This window comes from Hetaerina americana, unplaced genomic scaffold, assembly GCF_022747635.1.
Source record: "Hetaerina americana unplaced genomic scaffold, ioHetAmer1.1.p SCAF_70, whole genome shotgun sequence".
Taxonomy (NCBI): domain Eukaryota; kingdom Metazoa; phylum Arthropoda; class Insecta; order Odonata; family Calopterygidae; genus Hetaerina; species Hetaerina americana.
In genome coordinates, this window is record NW_027287317.1 from 916,371 (window position 1) to 930,934 (window position 14,564).

General features: G+C 40.6%; 1 protein-coding gene across 2 annotated transcripts in view; it reads left to right on the forward strand.

Moving 5' to 3' along the window:
* The first annotated feature begins 6,183 nt into the window (after positions 1-6,183).
* The window catches only part of LOC139697228 (recombining binding protein suppressor of hairless-like), a 194,890-nt gene continuing 186,509 nt past the window's right edge, over positions 6,184-14,564 (forward strand). The window contains exon 1 of one of the 2 annotated variants that reach the window (XM_071595898.1): positions 6,184-6,500. In XM_071595898.1, coding sequence (XP_071451999.1) covers positions 6,453-6,500 — 48 coding nt within the window. In that variant the 5' untranslated portion in view covers positions 6,184-6,452. Of the gene's footprint in view, positions 6,501-7,049; positions 7,106-14,564 lie in introns of those variants that run through there. The other variant, XM_071595897.1, reaches the window with a different exon arrangement.

A 14,564-nucleotide genomic window follows, 5' to 3' on the forward strand; every position in this document is an offset into this window, starting at 1 on the left:
AGATAATTTGAAGAGCAATTTTAAGGAAATTTAAGGGATTACTCTGGACCTCTATCTTGTTTCTATTGTAAATATTCGAATCGGGATTCCCTAGTATTTTCTCTCAATTTACGGATTCAATTCAGATATTATTGTCATCACTGTACATTTGTGGGGTTTTCTTCAATCATCAGAAAGCATCCCTTTCGTGGTACGGAATTCACTATTCGGTTTGTTTACGTGCCCTGGAAAAAGCATGATTCCATTTATCCGGCCTTGAATGGCACCTGCAATAATCTATCCTTATATATTAAAACCAATGCATTTGGAAAAAGCTAACTGTATCAAAAACGACCATTACCTTCGGTGAGGAAATATTTCGCCCATTTTTATAACAACGGAGAGCTTAACTCTTAGAGGGAAAGGTTACACATGGTGAACTCAGTCACAAGATTTTTAAAAACTACTTTGAATTTGCTTACTTAAAATGAATTTTCTGATTGTTATCTACGGTTACACTGAACCATTTGCAATAAGCCCAAGCGAAGTATGTCACGGGCGCTATTCTACAAATTCTTACTTTTTATATTTTATTAAATTAATGATATCACAAAGCAAGACTGATGTTTATTTTAAAGGATGAAGCGTTGATCGAAATGAGAAAACTTGTGATGAACAGCATAGATATATCTAAAGAAGAAAGGGGAAGAAAACTCCAATGGCCGTAAGGATTAGTTGCCAATCTCTCGTCAGACCAAATGTTGTGTTGGTGTGACGGGAATCACGTCAGGGACCAACCACAACCTCTCGACCAGAATACCCTCTGTGGTGGTTTACGGGAGATTAATCCGCGTCAGGGACCAACACACAGCCACACGCACACTATCCTGCCTGAAATCCTTCACGAGGCTGTGAGACCCTGTTAAAGAATTTCAGATGGAGATGGAATCCTTCACGAGGCTGTAGAGTAGACCCCGTTAAAGATTCCAGGATATTCTCAAGCACACACTCTGTGGATGGCACAGACCAAACACACACACAAGCACTCGAGAAACGCACACACACTCAAAAGGGCCCAACTTCTGGGAGAATCTGGACACAGGTAAAAAGCAACTAGGAAGTGCGTCGAACACGCGTGTTTCGGCCACAAAGTGGCCCTCTTCAGCGAACCGAAGGGAAAACACCTCCAACACAAGGTTGAAAGTGAAGGATTTCAGGCAGGATAGTGTGCGTGTGGCTGTGTGTTGGTCCCTGACGCGGATTAATCTCCCGTAAACCACCACAGAGGGTATTCTGGTCGAGAGGTTGTGGTTGGTCCCTGACGTGATTCCCGTCACACCAACACAACATTTGGTCTGACGAGAGATTGGCAACTAATCCTTACGGCCATTGGAGTTTTCTTCCCCTTTCTTCTTTATTGAGAGGCCGTAGAGCTCATTATTTCTTGCTATAGATATATCTGTTCAGAGCCCTTCTCTCATAAATCGATTTGGTAAAGGCAAGCAGGGAGTATTGGGAACCTCGAGATCCCTCGAGAGTATGTATGTTTTCCAAAACATATTTCGGTGGCATATTTTGTTTCATCTGTCCCGTAATTATTTTCTTTTTTGTTGTTTGCAACCTCACCTTTCGCCTATGAGCTCTGCGAATCCATAAAATTCAATAGCAATATTTAAATACTTACATTCCGAATCCATCCATCACCAAGGGATTCAGCATATGCGTTTCGGATGCGTAATAGGAAGATTTATTGCGTTTAATAAAAAGTTAAAAAGTATATGATGTACGTGTTGAAGATAAGAAGAAACATGTTTTCGTTTGAACAAAATAAATCATGGTTACAGGGGAAGTAAATACAGTCTTTTCAGACTGGTCTTTTCATAACGGTAATGGCAAGTTCACTTTTATTGCGAAACACTATATCATTTAAAATGAGTGAGTAATGTGCACTCTGGATAATCAGTTTTAAAATGATAAAAATGGATGTGGCCAAACAAAGATACTGGAAAATTAACCAATTTTATTAAGTCGTATTAAAGTTTAAACCTTTTAAAAATGGTAAAAAATTGGATTTTTTTAATTTTTCAGGTGCTGATTTCTTAATAAAAGATTTGGACTGAAATGTGGCCATAGCATGACATATTACCTTAATTAACTAACGAAAAGGCAAGTACCGATTCAGTGAAAGTCACCATTTCGAAAAAAAGAATGGTCGTTATTTGGCTGTTATTCCGATTTTCATAAAATCCCAGGAAACAAAACATTTATTTTTTTTGACATCACAAACGTGGCCTCGTTGATTTTTCGTACAAAAAATGTGATCAAGGATCTTCTTTTGAGAATCACAAAGTCTTCTTTTAAACTCGTGTGGCGCGCTTCGTAGTGCGAATTTCTTTTTCTTAATTGAAAACTATGCTCTGTTAGAGATCTATTAGCCAGAAATGTAAATTTACGGCCACTTTCTTTATTTAATTTCAAATTTTCTCTTATCTAAGAGTCTTTACGACCTTATTGGCCTAACTCTATTCACCAATATTTTAACTCGTGCTCTAGAATGATAAATTAGCCATCATGAATTTTAGTGATGCATTAAGTGGAGCGGTGGCTGCGCTAATCGAAGTGTTGATTCATTAACCTTAGAATAAAATAAGGGGGGGTTTGAAGGAGTAACGACACAGCAATTTCCATGCATAGCTTCGTTTTTGCGATGTTGCCTTACCTCTTTTGAAGTTTTTGCCTTGCAAAGAAAATATGTTCGAGGGAAAAAGCTAAATGTGGAAATTGCAGTGTTGTTGCTTCATCAAACGTTCCCAGCATAAAATATTTCATCCAAGTAACGCCTGAAACTGTCTCTTTATATAAATTAAGAGTTATTTTGGACAATGTGATTGTGGTGCGAAGGCTGTGAAGAGCTGAAGAAGGAAGTACTTTGGGGCAATTTGTTTTTGCGTTTTTGAATCCCAACGGTGATGAGTCAATTATTTTACAATTTCTTAAGAAATCTCTCAACCCGCTCAATACACTGACTCGAATGATTCAAAACCTGAAAGCTTGGAAGGGAAGGGAATCCTGAGCTATTGCACACGAAAGCTGATATGGGCGATATTGTACTCGAGAAGAAAAAAATTGGACATTTTCGACAGATATTTAGTTAATTTCTTAGAGGAGGTGATCGACGGGTAGCTCTTCTGTGGGGTGACAGATTTAAACTATCATGATTCACGGAAGACCTCATTTAATTACTCGCGTATATTCAACTCCTGTTTATTTCCTCCATTTGGATTTTTTAAAAAAAGGTTCTGTACATTTTCAAGCAATTCAAGATGACTTTAAGCATTGATAATTGCCCTCTCCCCATTGTTTGCACAAATTTTGGATCTATTGCAGAATAAAAAAATAGTGTAACAGGGTAGCAACGCATTTTGGATACACGTATTTCTCTTAGAGTTTTTCATCAGCTGAAAATTTAACGACACTTAAGTTTCCGTGTTTTTTTAAAAATTAAATACATGCTATTAATGAAAAATGAGTAGAACTGACATTACTGCTGTACAGTCTATTTCTATAAGTTTTATGAGTAAATTATGCCATTAAATATACGACGACTACGAGCCGTTTCATTTTTAATGTTGCATCCCCTCAATTAATTTATTGAGGAACGCAATGCATGAATATGAAAACCAACTGGTTTTAAAGGAATTACCTTTTGTCCGTTACTAATTCAACCGACATTTCTTGCTTTCAATGTTTTACAGAATTTAATTTTCATCTATAGAAAAATCTTATCATTCAGAGATTTACATTTATCAGTTGAGGCTTCTTCAGATCACGATAAAAATGGAAAATGGCGAAAATGTATATGTATGGATACTACATGGTAATGTGATGAAAATCTTGCTTCTAGGAATTCATTACATCCTCTGTAAAGTAAATCATAATCATTGTTTCCTGATCGGAAGTGGAAACCGCGGAAAAAATTCTAAAATACCTCAAAATGTTCATCCAGTTCCTATTCTGCCGGTTCATTATCTCAGTAACACAAATGACGGTAAACGCATTTTAATATCCAATGTAGCTTAAGCTATCGCAGCACTTTGTATCCGAAAGTACAAGTGATCTCCATTTCGTTTTATCACATTAATTTTGTTCATCCGAGTGCTCTAGTATTTACTCTAGCAAAAAAAGAAACCTGCGACGAGTGGGAAAGTCGTGTATTCCAGACCCAATGGGGAATAAACATTATATTACTAGAGAGAAGTAGATGTTCTCATAAAGAGAACATCTACCATCACTCGAGTAAAAAATGATAGAACTTCATACATGCGCTACCAGCATGGTACAAGTTCATTCACGTAAATGGCACTTAAATGGAGAAAAAGAGGCATCGAAAAACGGCCGAAAACTGTTGTGTTCAAGCTAAATAAAATTTCCAAGCAAACAACTACGTTCTACACATACTCTCAATGCTTAAAATTTTGATTTAGTCTCAAGCACTTCAAATTATATCGACGCGTTCGCAGAAAATTATATCAGAGCCGCCAGGTTATTAATATTTTTCATAATACCTCGCTAATATCCTAGCAAAAGATTTTTTATAATCACAGGAACGAAAATTGCATGAAAGTGTTTGAAGTCTCTATTTCAGTGTTATTTCGGACCTTCCGCAACACACTAAAATCGACAGAATATGAATGTATTATATTTTGAACGTAACAAAAGGTCTCGACTCGTCAATAACTCTTTATTATGTCGTATGTCGGTCGGCGTTTTATCGGGCAATATGCATCTACGAGGGTCATCCGGAAAGTAGTACCCGTTCGTGCCGCATGAAGTGCTGACGACGCGAGTAGCCGCTGGACGAGGTCAGATAGCTTCAGTGGCTTGTCTGCCTTCTCTGAGCCAAGTTGCGTGACGCTAGCATTGCCTGTGTTGTTTCTGTGATTGTTTACAATGTTTAAAAAAATTGAGAACGCCGCCAGTTGTGAAGTGAGGGCAGTGATTAAATTCCTCAATGCAAGAAACGTTCGCCCATGTGATATTCATCGCCAATTAAAGGAGGTGTATGGAGACAATGTAATGGACGAGTCGTCTGTTCGGCGGTGGTGTCGCAACTTCAACATGGGGAGGGGGAACACACACGACGATGAGCGTTCGGGGAGACCGTCTGTCATTACAGACCAACTGGTGAGCTCAGTTGACGAATTCGTGAGGAACGATCGGCGCGTCACAATTGATGACATCTGTGAGCATTTTCCCAATGTTTCTCGAACAATTGTTCATGAAATTGTTAAACACCATCTGCATTATGCAAAAATTTGTGCAAGATGGGTCCCTCGCGTATCTCAATGAGCTGGCGGCGAAGGACTATGCAGCAGGAATACAGAAACTTGTCACACGTTATGACAAATGCCTTAATTCGCTTGGAGATTATGTTGAGAAGTAGTTCAAAGTATCCTCTTTCAAATAAAATTTTTTATGTTTGTTAATATTTACTTTTGTCTTTTTATTTCACGAACGGGTACTACTTTCCGGATGACCCTCGTACTTCTAGTAGGACGAATATTTATTTTCAAACCACCTGCACCATGTCTTTTAAATTCGTTCGGTCGTCACACTGTGACCATCCCCCTGAATGTCATCCCGAAGGAAATGATGAGGAACAATATACGTGAATAGACACCTTTTTTCTATTATTCCGAAATTATTGGAATTCAATAAAAACTTGTGGTAATTTTCGGAGGTCTTTCAAAACGAATCTCGGAATGGTCCACACCCCGTCATGACCTGAATGCGTAAAATGGTTCTCGATCGTGCATCCTTCGACTTCAATGAGAAGTGTTTCTGGAGCCCTGCAGAGATACCATGCGTCAGCGGCATGGGAGGGAGGCACGAAGAAAAAGGATCTCCAACCGTCAACATGATCCCACGGAGCGGAGGCCGCCCTCCGTCCCTGAAGAGCCCCTTGAGTTAGCCCCCGACGACCCGCCGGCAGCCACCCGGGAGACACCTCCGCAGTCGTGCGCCGATGGTGTCGTGAGAGCGCCGTGACGTCAGCGGCCGTGCTCGTCGGGAGGGGAGGCTCTTGGTAGTGGGGGCGCGTAGGAGGGGGTTGAAAGAGCTAGGGGGGCCGGGAGGGGAAGGTTCGCAGGAGTGCCTCGGGCAGCCCACACTTCCTCCTCGCACTCGTCCCTCTGCACTCGACCGAGCGCTCTGAACACGCTCAGACCTTCCCGCTTCGCTCTCAAACCTTCCGTGCATCTCGCGCCAGTCCGCCCGGCCACGTGCACTCCACCGACGCCGGTCGACATCACCGCCTCCCTCCGCCCCCCCCTCCCCCGACGGGAGTTGACGGCGGCGGACGGAGTGGCCAATTCAATCGGAGGAGGATCGGCGGCCGTCGTCAGGGAACCACCACCACGACGCCCTTCGACGCACCGGCAAGACTCGACGCCGCCACTCGACCCCCCCCCGGGATGCCCGTGGTCGTGATGGAGGGCTCCGGCAGAGGAACTCACGACTGGGTGCGTCAAAACCCTCCGTAAGACCCCCGCCCTCTACGGAACGCTCCCTCCTTTGACCCCTGCCTTCCTCACCCCACCGCCGTACAAATGGACCTTGGTGGCACGGCTCCTCTCCAATTGCCCCTCTTATATTTACCCCTTTCCCTTCCGCGTTACCCTTTTCCCTCACCCGAGTCATGGACTGGGCCAACACGCCGCTCGAGTCGATTCTGTGTCTTGCCATGTTGCACCCATGCCTCGCACTCGGGTCTTGGTGGTGAGGGGGGGTTGGTCGCGGTGACCCCCCTCCGAACCTCCTATTAAATCCCAAATAAACCTCCACCGTTCCACCTCGCCACTGCCCGCCCTGCCCGTTCCCTCCCGCTCTCGGAATCCGCGCCTTCGCCAGTCGCGCATCAGGTGGTCGCGGCGGGCCCGTGTCTTGGATCTCCTTATGGCCGGCGCCATGTGACCCGTACCCCGCTCCAGGCGCCGGCTCGCGCTTTTTTTTAGTGTTTCTGTGTCAACTGTTGTCTCCGTGTTGTGATACCCTTTCCCCGAAAATGCTTACCATGTCCGTGTTCCTACGCGAGGATTTCTTACGTTCGCCGTGTTCTCCAATCGAGGTAAGAGGTGTCCATCTATTTCATCCGCCAGTGATTCTTTTTTCGGTGTATTTCGCTTCGTGATGTAGACGAGTGCACATATTTAGCGAAAGGTGTCGTAATTTGTGATGAAAATCGCGGCCTCGTTGAAGGAAGGATGTTCGGTGTTTTATGCCATGTGGAAAAGGGTGGCCAGATGCCTGATACTAATATTCCTGGAACATTTGTCAATGGAGTTTTTGCTGTGATTTTTAAAACGAAAGAAATTACGTTTGGCCAAGTGGATTCTGACTGCTGCGAGCGAAGAAACCTTAGTGAGCTACTGAAATTGATCGAATCGTGGATTTTGAGCTTGTGGTGCTCTGGTCATGTTCGTTTTGGAGAGAATAATTTTACAGATCCTGAAATGTTTAAATTTTGAACAAAATTATCAACGTCATTGGATCTTTAATGACACTAAATGAGAGATAAATGAGCCAATCGGCCGGAAAACCAGGCAAAATGTGCTATTGGCCAATGTTCGGCGATTATAAATATGAAATTATTTTTTTAAGAATCGTGAAAATCTGGAAAAAACCGCGTAGAAAGTATTCTATAAACTGTAAAGAGTGACACTTAAATGTTCTTGAATAATGAATGAGAATCGACTCCTTTAAGATATATAGATGCTAAGGCAAAAATCTCTTTCATTTTTTCAATTAATTTATTTTTACCATGAAACTTGATGCGTTCATAGAATTGTGAGAGCGAAAATTGAGTGTTCAAGGCATTTTAGAACTATTTTGACCCTTTCCCATCGCATTGATGGAACACGGTTTCTTGATGCTGCATATTTAGGGGCAGTGCTATGGGATGGCTAAGTAAAAGATGTCTTGATGATAGGGCGGTATAACTAGAGAAGTTAATATTCAATTATTGTGTATTTTTCTCGTTGTTCAATGATTTCTAGTAAAACTTTTCCATTAGTTGGAAATATATATTTTACCTAAGTTATATTTATCACCTTTTAACCTTGGTTCCCCAGCTCGTGACAATAAGGGCCCTTTGTGATTTCGGAGGAAGTCATTCACTCGCAGTGGATTGAAAAAATCTTACTGTTCATTAATCACTTCCTAAATATCAAATGTGAGTAGTCATTACCTTATTTGGTTATCAATCTTAAAATTGGTATATTGCAGGCCGATCAGCTTTCCCTTCATGTGTGTGTACCAATTAACGTCTCTTACTATATACATACGTATATATGTGTATATATATATGTATGTATATATATGATATGTATATATATGTGTGTGTGTATATATATATATATATATATATATATATATATATATACACTCTTATATATATGCACACACACTTACATACACAGCTCTGTATAGCTCGGAGACACTTCACCAATGTGACGTTTTATAAGGTTTACGTGGATAAATATACCCATACAAAAGAAAAAACAACTTAATTAATATTTTGATATGCATAAGCACTTGATAAACGTAAAATGCTCTCAAAGTTGCATTCATTTCGCCAAAAATCTTCTACAAAGTCTACTTTTTTCAATTACTTAGTCACAGACTTATACATATATTTCATGTTGATATTATTTGGCTCATCCTTCGCCATTCTTCCCGTGGAGAATCCGGTTTTTAGAAAGAAGAAAAATGTAAAAACTCAGCAAATCTGCTTTAAAAATTCCCTAGTCATATATATTTAACTATTTAATTGTATTCTGGAGTTATGGTGAAAAGAAGTACTTTAAAAGATTTTTTTCATGTCTATCAAGGGCTGATTTTGGTTTGGTTCTCAAGTGCCAACTATAAAGGTCTTATTGGGGACAGATTGAGCTATTCTCTGCACTAATGGTTTAATAGCAGTTGAAGGAAAGAGTATTTTATTATTGAATTTGATAACCTATTTTGAGAGGCTAAAAAAGTGACGATATAATGTCAATTAACTATATGTTTGCCTACCAATGGTCTATGGAAATTCATTTCTTCGGAATGCTCGTGCTTACTTAATATTTGCTATTTTGAGTCCATATCCAAATTGTATTCATTTTAGAATTTTGCCTAGTCTTCGTAATATTTTGCGTGGAGGACCCGGTGTATAGAAAAAAAGAAAATGTTAAGTATAGCAAATCCTCATGGTAGGATGTATTTGTATTTGCAATTAGTGAGGAGGAAGTAGTTAACCTTTTTTGCCATTTTTTAAAATTTCTCTGAAAATGCATAATATGGGAAAGAAAAGGAAAGAGAATATTTTGAATAATTTAATTTTCATTCATAAATGGACCATGTCATGGGAAATCGAATAGAACCAGAGACCGACTCGTTTATCGTGTATAGAATGGCGTCTCGCCAAAATCGAACCTGAATAATCTCGTCAATGAGATTTTAATTTATCGCTCCCATGCTTGTGGAATTCGATATTCGCCGAGGCTAGGTCATAGATTTGTTTGTTATTTTAATTAGGGCTCATTAAAACTCTCCGTTAAATTTGACGCGTTATTGCCTGACGTATTTTTGCTATGTTGACTAGAGATTCTTATTTTTAGGTTTATTTTTCGATTAGTAGGTAAATTCTAAATTAATCGCCGAACTCATTAAAACACTAATGAATGCACAATGCAGAAATGAATATATTTTCGTTTAATCTCAAATTTCGTATCTTATTTGTTTCATGAGTCGTAAATCGTTTGTTTCCACCTGCGCACCTAAAAAAACTATTTCTGTCGCAATTATAAATGTCATATTACTCTATATGCTGGTATCAACGTGGAGGATTTTGAAGCCACGACCAACTAAAGGATTATTAAATAAACCGTAAGTACAAATTGAGTAGCTTCAGGCGTGATGTGGTGGAAGTCGAACATAATGAATAACTGATCGAAGCTTATTCCTCGAAGTATTTTCCTCTTCGAAACCCGGTGGTAAAATAAAAATTTTATCTAGTGAAAAAGTGTTTCGATCAGTAATACAAACCGTAAGTATCTTAAGGTATTTAATTGCGTTAGTGGTAATTACCGATGTCATAGCATTTATATCATTAAAGAAACGGAGGGAACACAAAATTAGTTGTGAGCCTGAAAAAATATAGTAAATCATTGGGTAACTATGCCTTACTCTCTCTGACATCTGATTGTGAGGAGTTTTTATTATTGTATTCTATTTAGTACGAAAATGTAAGTCGATGTTGAGCCCGTGTTTGAAGATCGATGCTGTGTTTTACATGTTTTGCAAACGTCTTTGGCCCTTGGTGAGAAAGTATTATTCGCGCCCATATTTACTCACTCTCTTTCGGGGATGAACCAAAGTCGGTTTCCCGTAAGCCCTTCGTGTGTGATGTATCCTTTCCCTCGCCTCAGCCGTGTCCGCGGTTCTCCGTGTACATTGGAGCATTCGCCGTCCCGATACCTCCCCTCCGGACCCTCGCCTCTCCCCGCTTCCGTGCAATGAGAGGCCGTCTAGTCGAAACTTTGTGGCCACCTGTTGATGGACTTTCCGACCGAGGGGTGGTCCCCGGGCCCCTGCGATGGTGAACAATTTCTACCCTGGCAAAGGGACTGACTGCCCTCGAGGAGAGTTTCGTGTCGTGCCTTCAAGACGATAACTTCGACAGGGATACTCTATTTAGTGCTGGTTTCCATACTCTTTGTAAAGGACTTCCGGCTCTTCACTGAAATAAATCAGCAACAATTCATGAATCATCCTCATTCTGATTCAAATTTGATACGTGCATATGTATGTATAATTAAACATTTTTGTACGAGATACATACCGACTGTATGACTTACTATAATGCATAGTAGATCCATTTAGTCTGAACCAAATGGAGATCATATCGAAGAGAAAGGTATGCCCAGGGCTACTTGCGGATACACTACCACTTGACTACTACTACCGCTTGACATGGAATTCATTTTAATTACATCTCTGGAATTACACCTCCTTTGAGTGAATCCCAAGCAATTGTAATATTCTAACCCAAATAAACGGGCGTATTATGTAATCACGGATTCTAAATGTCTATTTGGAGCTTCAATGCCATTTTCAGTTCCCTTGCTTTCACTACTGGTTCATGAAGCATTATTCGAAATGAAGGATTCAAGAGCGGATCTGGAATATTCCTAAGGCGACGTCCATTTTAAATGAGTTTGTAATTTTTCACTGACTTTATTTTAATGTGCAACGCGTTTCACTGACTAGCGGCATCATCAGGTGCTGTACGTTAGCACCAGCACCATCTCGATCCCCTTAATGATTCATTCTTGACAATTTTCGAAGTTTTGTGATATCTTGTGTTCTGTATGAGCAGTGTAACTTTTGTCGATTGTTTAAATGATTCATCATTGGCGATAAATAAGGAACTCCATAAACCGCTGATCTTCGGTACTTGTAGAAATAGCACATTTTCTGTGTCCTGGGGAAAATATTTGCGACTTCGGGACAAATCATGGAAAACAAGGACTCCTTGGGAATCGTGATCTCACTTTTGCCATAGATCCGAGATTTTCGACTATGTGCTCGTCATGTTGTGTATTATTTGAAATGCATTCATTTCGGTCGGCGTGTACTTGCCTATTGTTCAATATAGTTGGCTGCAATGTCCTCCCAGTTCTGAGCGGCTGCTAAAAAGAGGAAAATAACCCGTAAGGACCCCTTCGGTCACCATAAGCTCTAATTTTATCGTTCCTAGTGAATAGTTCCACAATTTATCTATTCTATGCGAATGGCCGTTGATTCTTGAGGGTGCCCTAGGAATTGAAATTCAATGATAAAAATTTTTTTTCTTTCATAGCTATAGCGATATCCTTAAGCACTTCTCCGGGAAGTCGTGGCGCACGCTTAAGGCACTGCCTCCATGCAACGAAAAATCTAAACGTTTGAATTTAGAAATGTAATTTAATTTAGGTAATACGGCCATTCTGTCTGCTTGGATGACCCGCCGGCAATTTCCAAAGCCTCTCACTTCTCTTTCATATGACAGATGCATCTCATAAACAGAAGAAACATGTCTCGAGTTAAAATGAGCATTAAGATTTTAATAGGAATGAATTTGTTCTCTCTAGAATCTATACATAATCCAAATAAATAGATGCGTTTATGGTATGTTTTCATTAGTCTATCTGTATTACACATTGCGGAAATACAACCTGAAACTCTCCTGGAATTGGACCATTAGATTTTTGTGGGCTTCCTGACAAGGGTTGACGCGACGAAAGTTTAAGGGAAATATGCCTATCGAAAGGCAGTGCAGTCGCTCGGGAACGGTGTCAAAGGCGGCCGGCCGCCACCGCTCCCTCCGCCGGGTCGCCCCCCGACCCCGCTCGCCGCTAGCCCCCAAAGCCAACGGTGGACGGGACGCGTTCGCCGGGCCGAGGACCACCGCCCAACACCCTCCTTCACCCAACACATTTTCCCACCCCCCGCTGTTCCGCAAGTCTCCGGGAGAGCCCCAGCCTCCTCCGCCCCCGTGGCAAAATTTTCAGCAACTGCTTCTGTTTGAAGCTTAAAAAGTGTCGGTCGATAGTAAATAAACCTCGGTCCCCTATCTTTGGGGTCATACCTTCATACTTATGTTTTCATGTCTGCTTTTGGCGTATTAGGAATCGTGGTCCTGTGTAGAGTTAATATTTCGGTGCGGCCAAATTTTATTCATATTTTTATATTTGAACTTTATATTTCTTTACGTTGCTGCCTGATTCAATTGTGCGAATTCAGCTTTTGCTTTTTCAGAAATCTTGGCGTGTAACAATGCTATGTATGCACCATGTGAGCGCCTATGTACGAAGTAATTTTATACCATTGCCCATACCAAATATTAGGGGGATCGGATGGTGCGGTGGCTAACTAACTGGATTCCCAAAGAGCCCGGGTTCGAATCGTGGAGTCGTCAGATATTGTTAGTGGTATCTCGATTCCTACTTGAGGTGCTTCGTGGAGAGCACTTTGGGAGAGTACGCCATCCGTTGGATGGTAAACTGCGGAACCATAGGCGCCTTTCGACCAGAGTATGCTAATGCCGACGCCGGGTTTCACTCCACCCTTCTTCCTTTCCCATCCACCCCAATTGGCGCAATTGACCGAAGCTCTCGGTCACCTCCCCTAAAACTACTACTACTACCAAATACCAGAACAAACTCCCATTTATTTTGTTCCTGAATGATTGGAAAAGAGATTGGAGAAATTTGTGTACATAGAAGAATGGCCAGCCAATGAATCGGGATAATAGCAATTACGTTACACAATATGATGCTATGATTCCCTTCGCATTTGTTGGGAGAGTGGTGTTCTTTTGCCTACACAATGTCTATTCCATTGTAATTTGTAGCAATCGTTTTCAGTGCTTTCGGGAGCAAGAAATTAAAAAAAAGTCGCCTCAATATTTACAGACCATCGGTGTATCAATGAGCTAATTCGGCTGGGGCCATGAAAACTAAAGCAATGTATTAGTTTCAGGTTTTTTAAATTGTGAGCATTCAAATCTTTTAAAAGTCATATACACGAACGCATTGCCCTGCACTCCCCAGGAAACGAGTCGGTAAGGCACATGCCGTTAATGGAACCTTGTGAATTGATCACGAAACATACAGTTCGCCAGATGTTCCCATTAGGATAGTTTTCCAAAATATTTCCAACTGATGCGATCGCCGATAATAGGTGGGCTATTATGACTTCTGTTATCGTTTTTTTTTCTTCTAAAATTGACTTACCTAACTTGCCTTTTTGTTCTGCAGAAACCTGACACTGTGGTATTAGAATTATTCACTCGTAATCAGTATTAAATTTGCAAATTTTTAATTTTTAATTTGCGTATTTTTTATCAATATTTTTACTTTATCCGGACTTTGATGGAATCATCACTTCATCCATCCTCCAAACGTTTGATTATAGGACGCTTTCATTCTTTGCTTAAAGGTTTTTAATCAAGATCGTTGGGCTTTATCTTATGTAATTCCTTCATATGCTTTGATAATTTCTGAATTCCTGTAAATATGATTTCATCACATCTGTTCTAATGGTGAAAAGAGTCGGAGGACGCCAATGCCTCTGGTGGCAGAGGTTTTCATGATCCTTACGTATACCACTGCCTGAGAGAATAATACTTATTAGTTCAATTGCTTGAGAAAATGAATTTTCCCCGCGCGGATGAAAACACACGCGGATTGGGTCATTAACTCTCCGAAACCGCCATCTGAAATGCGTACTTTTCAAAGGGCGTTTGAAAGCCGCATTGCTGCTAATAGATTTGTGGAGGGAAATTGTGGATTATTTGTGGAAAAAACTGGAAAATAATGTTGCGAAATATGCCTACATTGTAATGGAAGTAAAGTAATTTATAGTCCATGCTATATAAAGTAATGAAACATTGTTTCTTGTCATTGTTTTCGAATTGAGCTGCAAAAGAAGTTGTTAAGTTTATTTCCTATCCATACTGCTAAGGCCACAAACTGTGCATAGATCTTTAATCCAATATTATG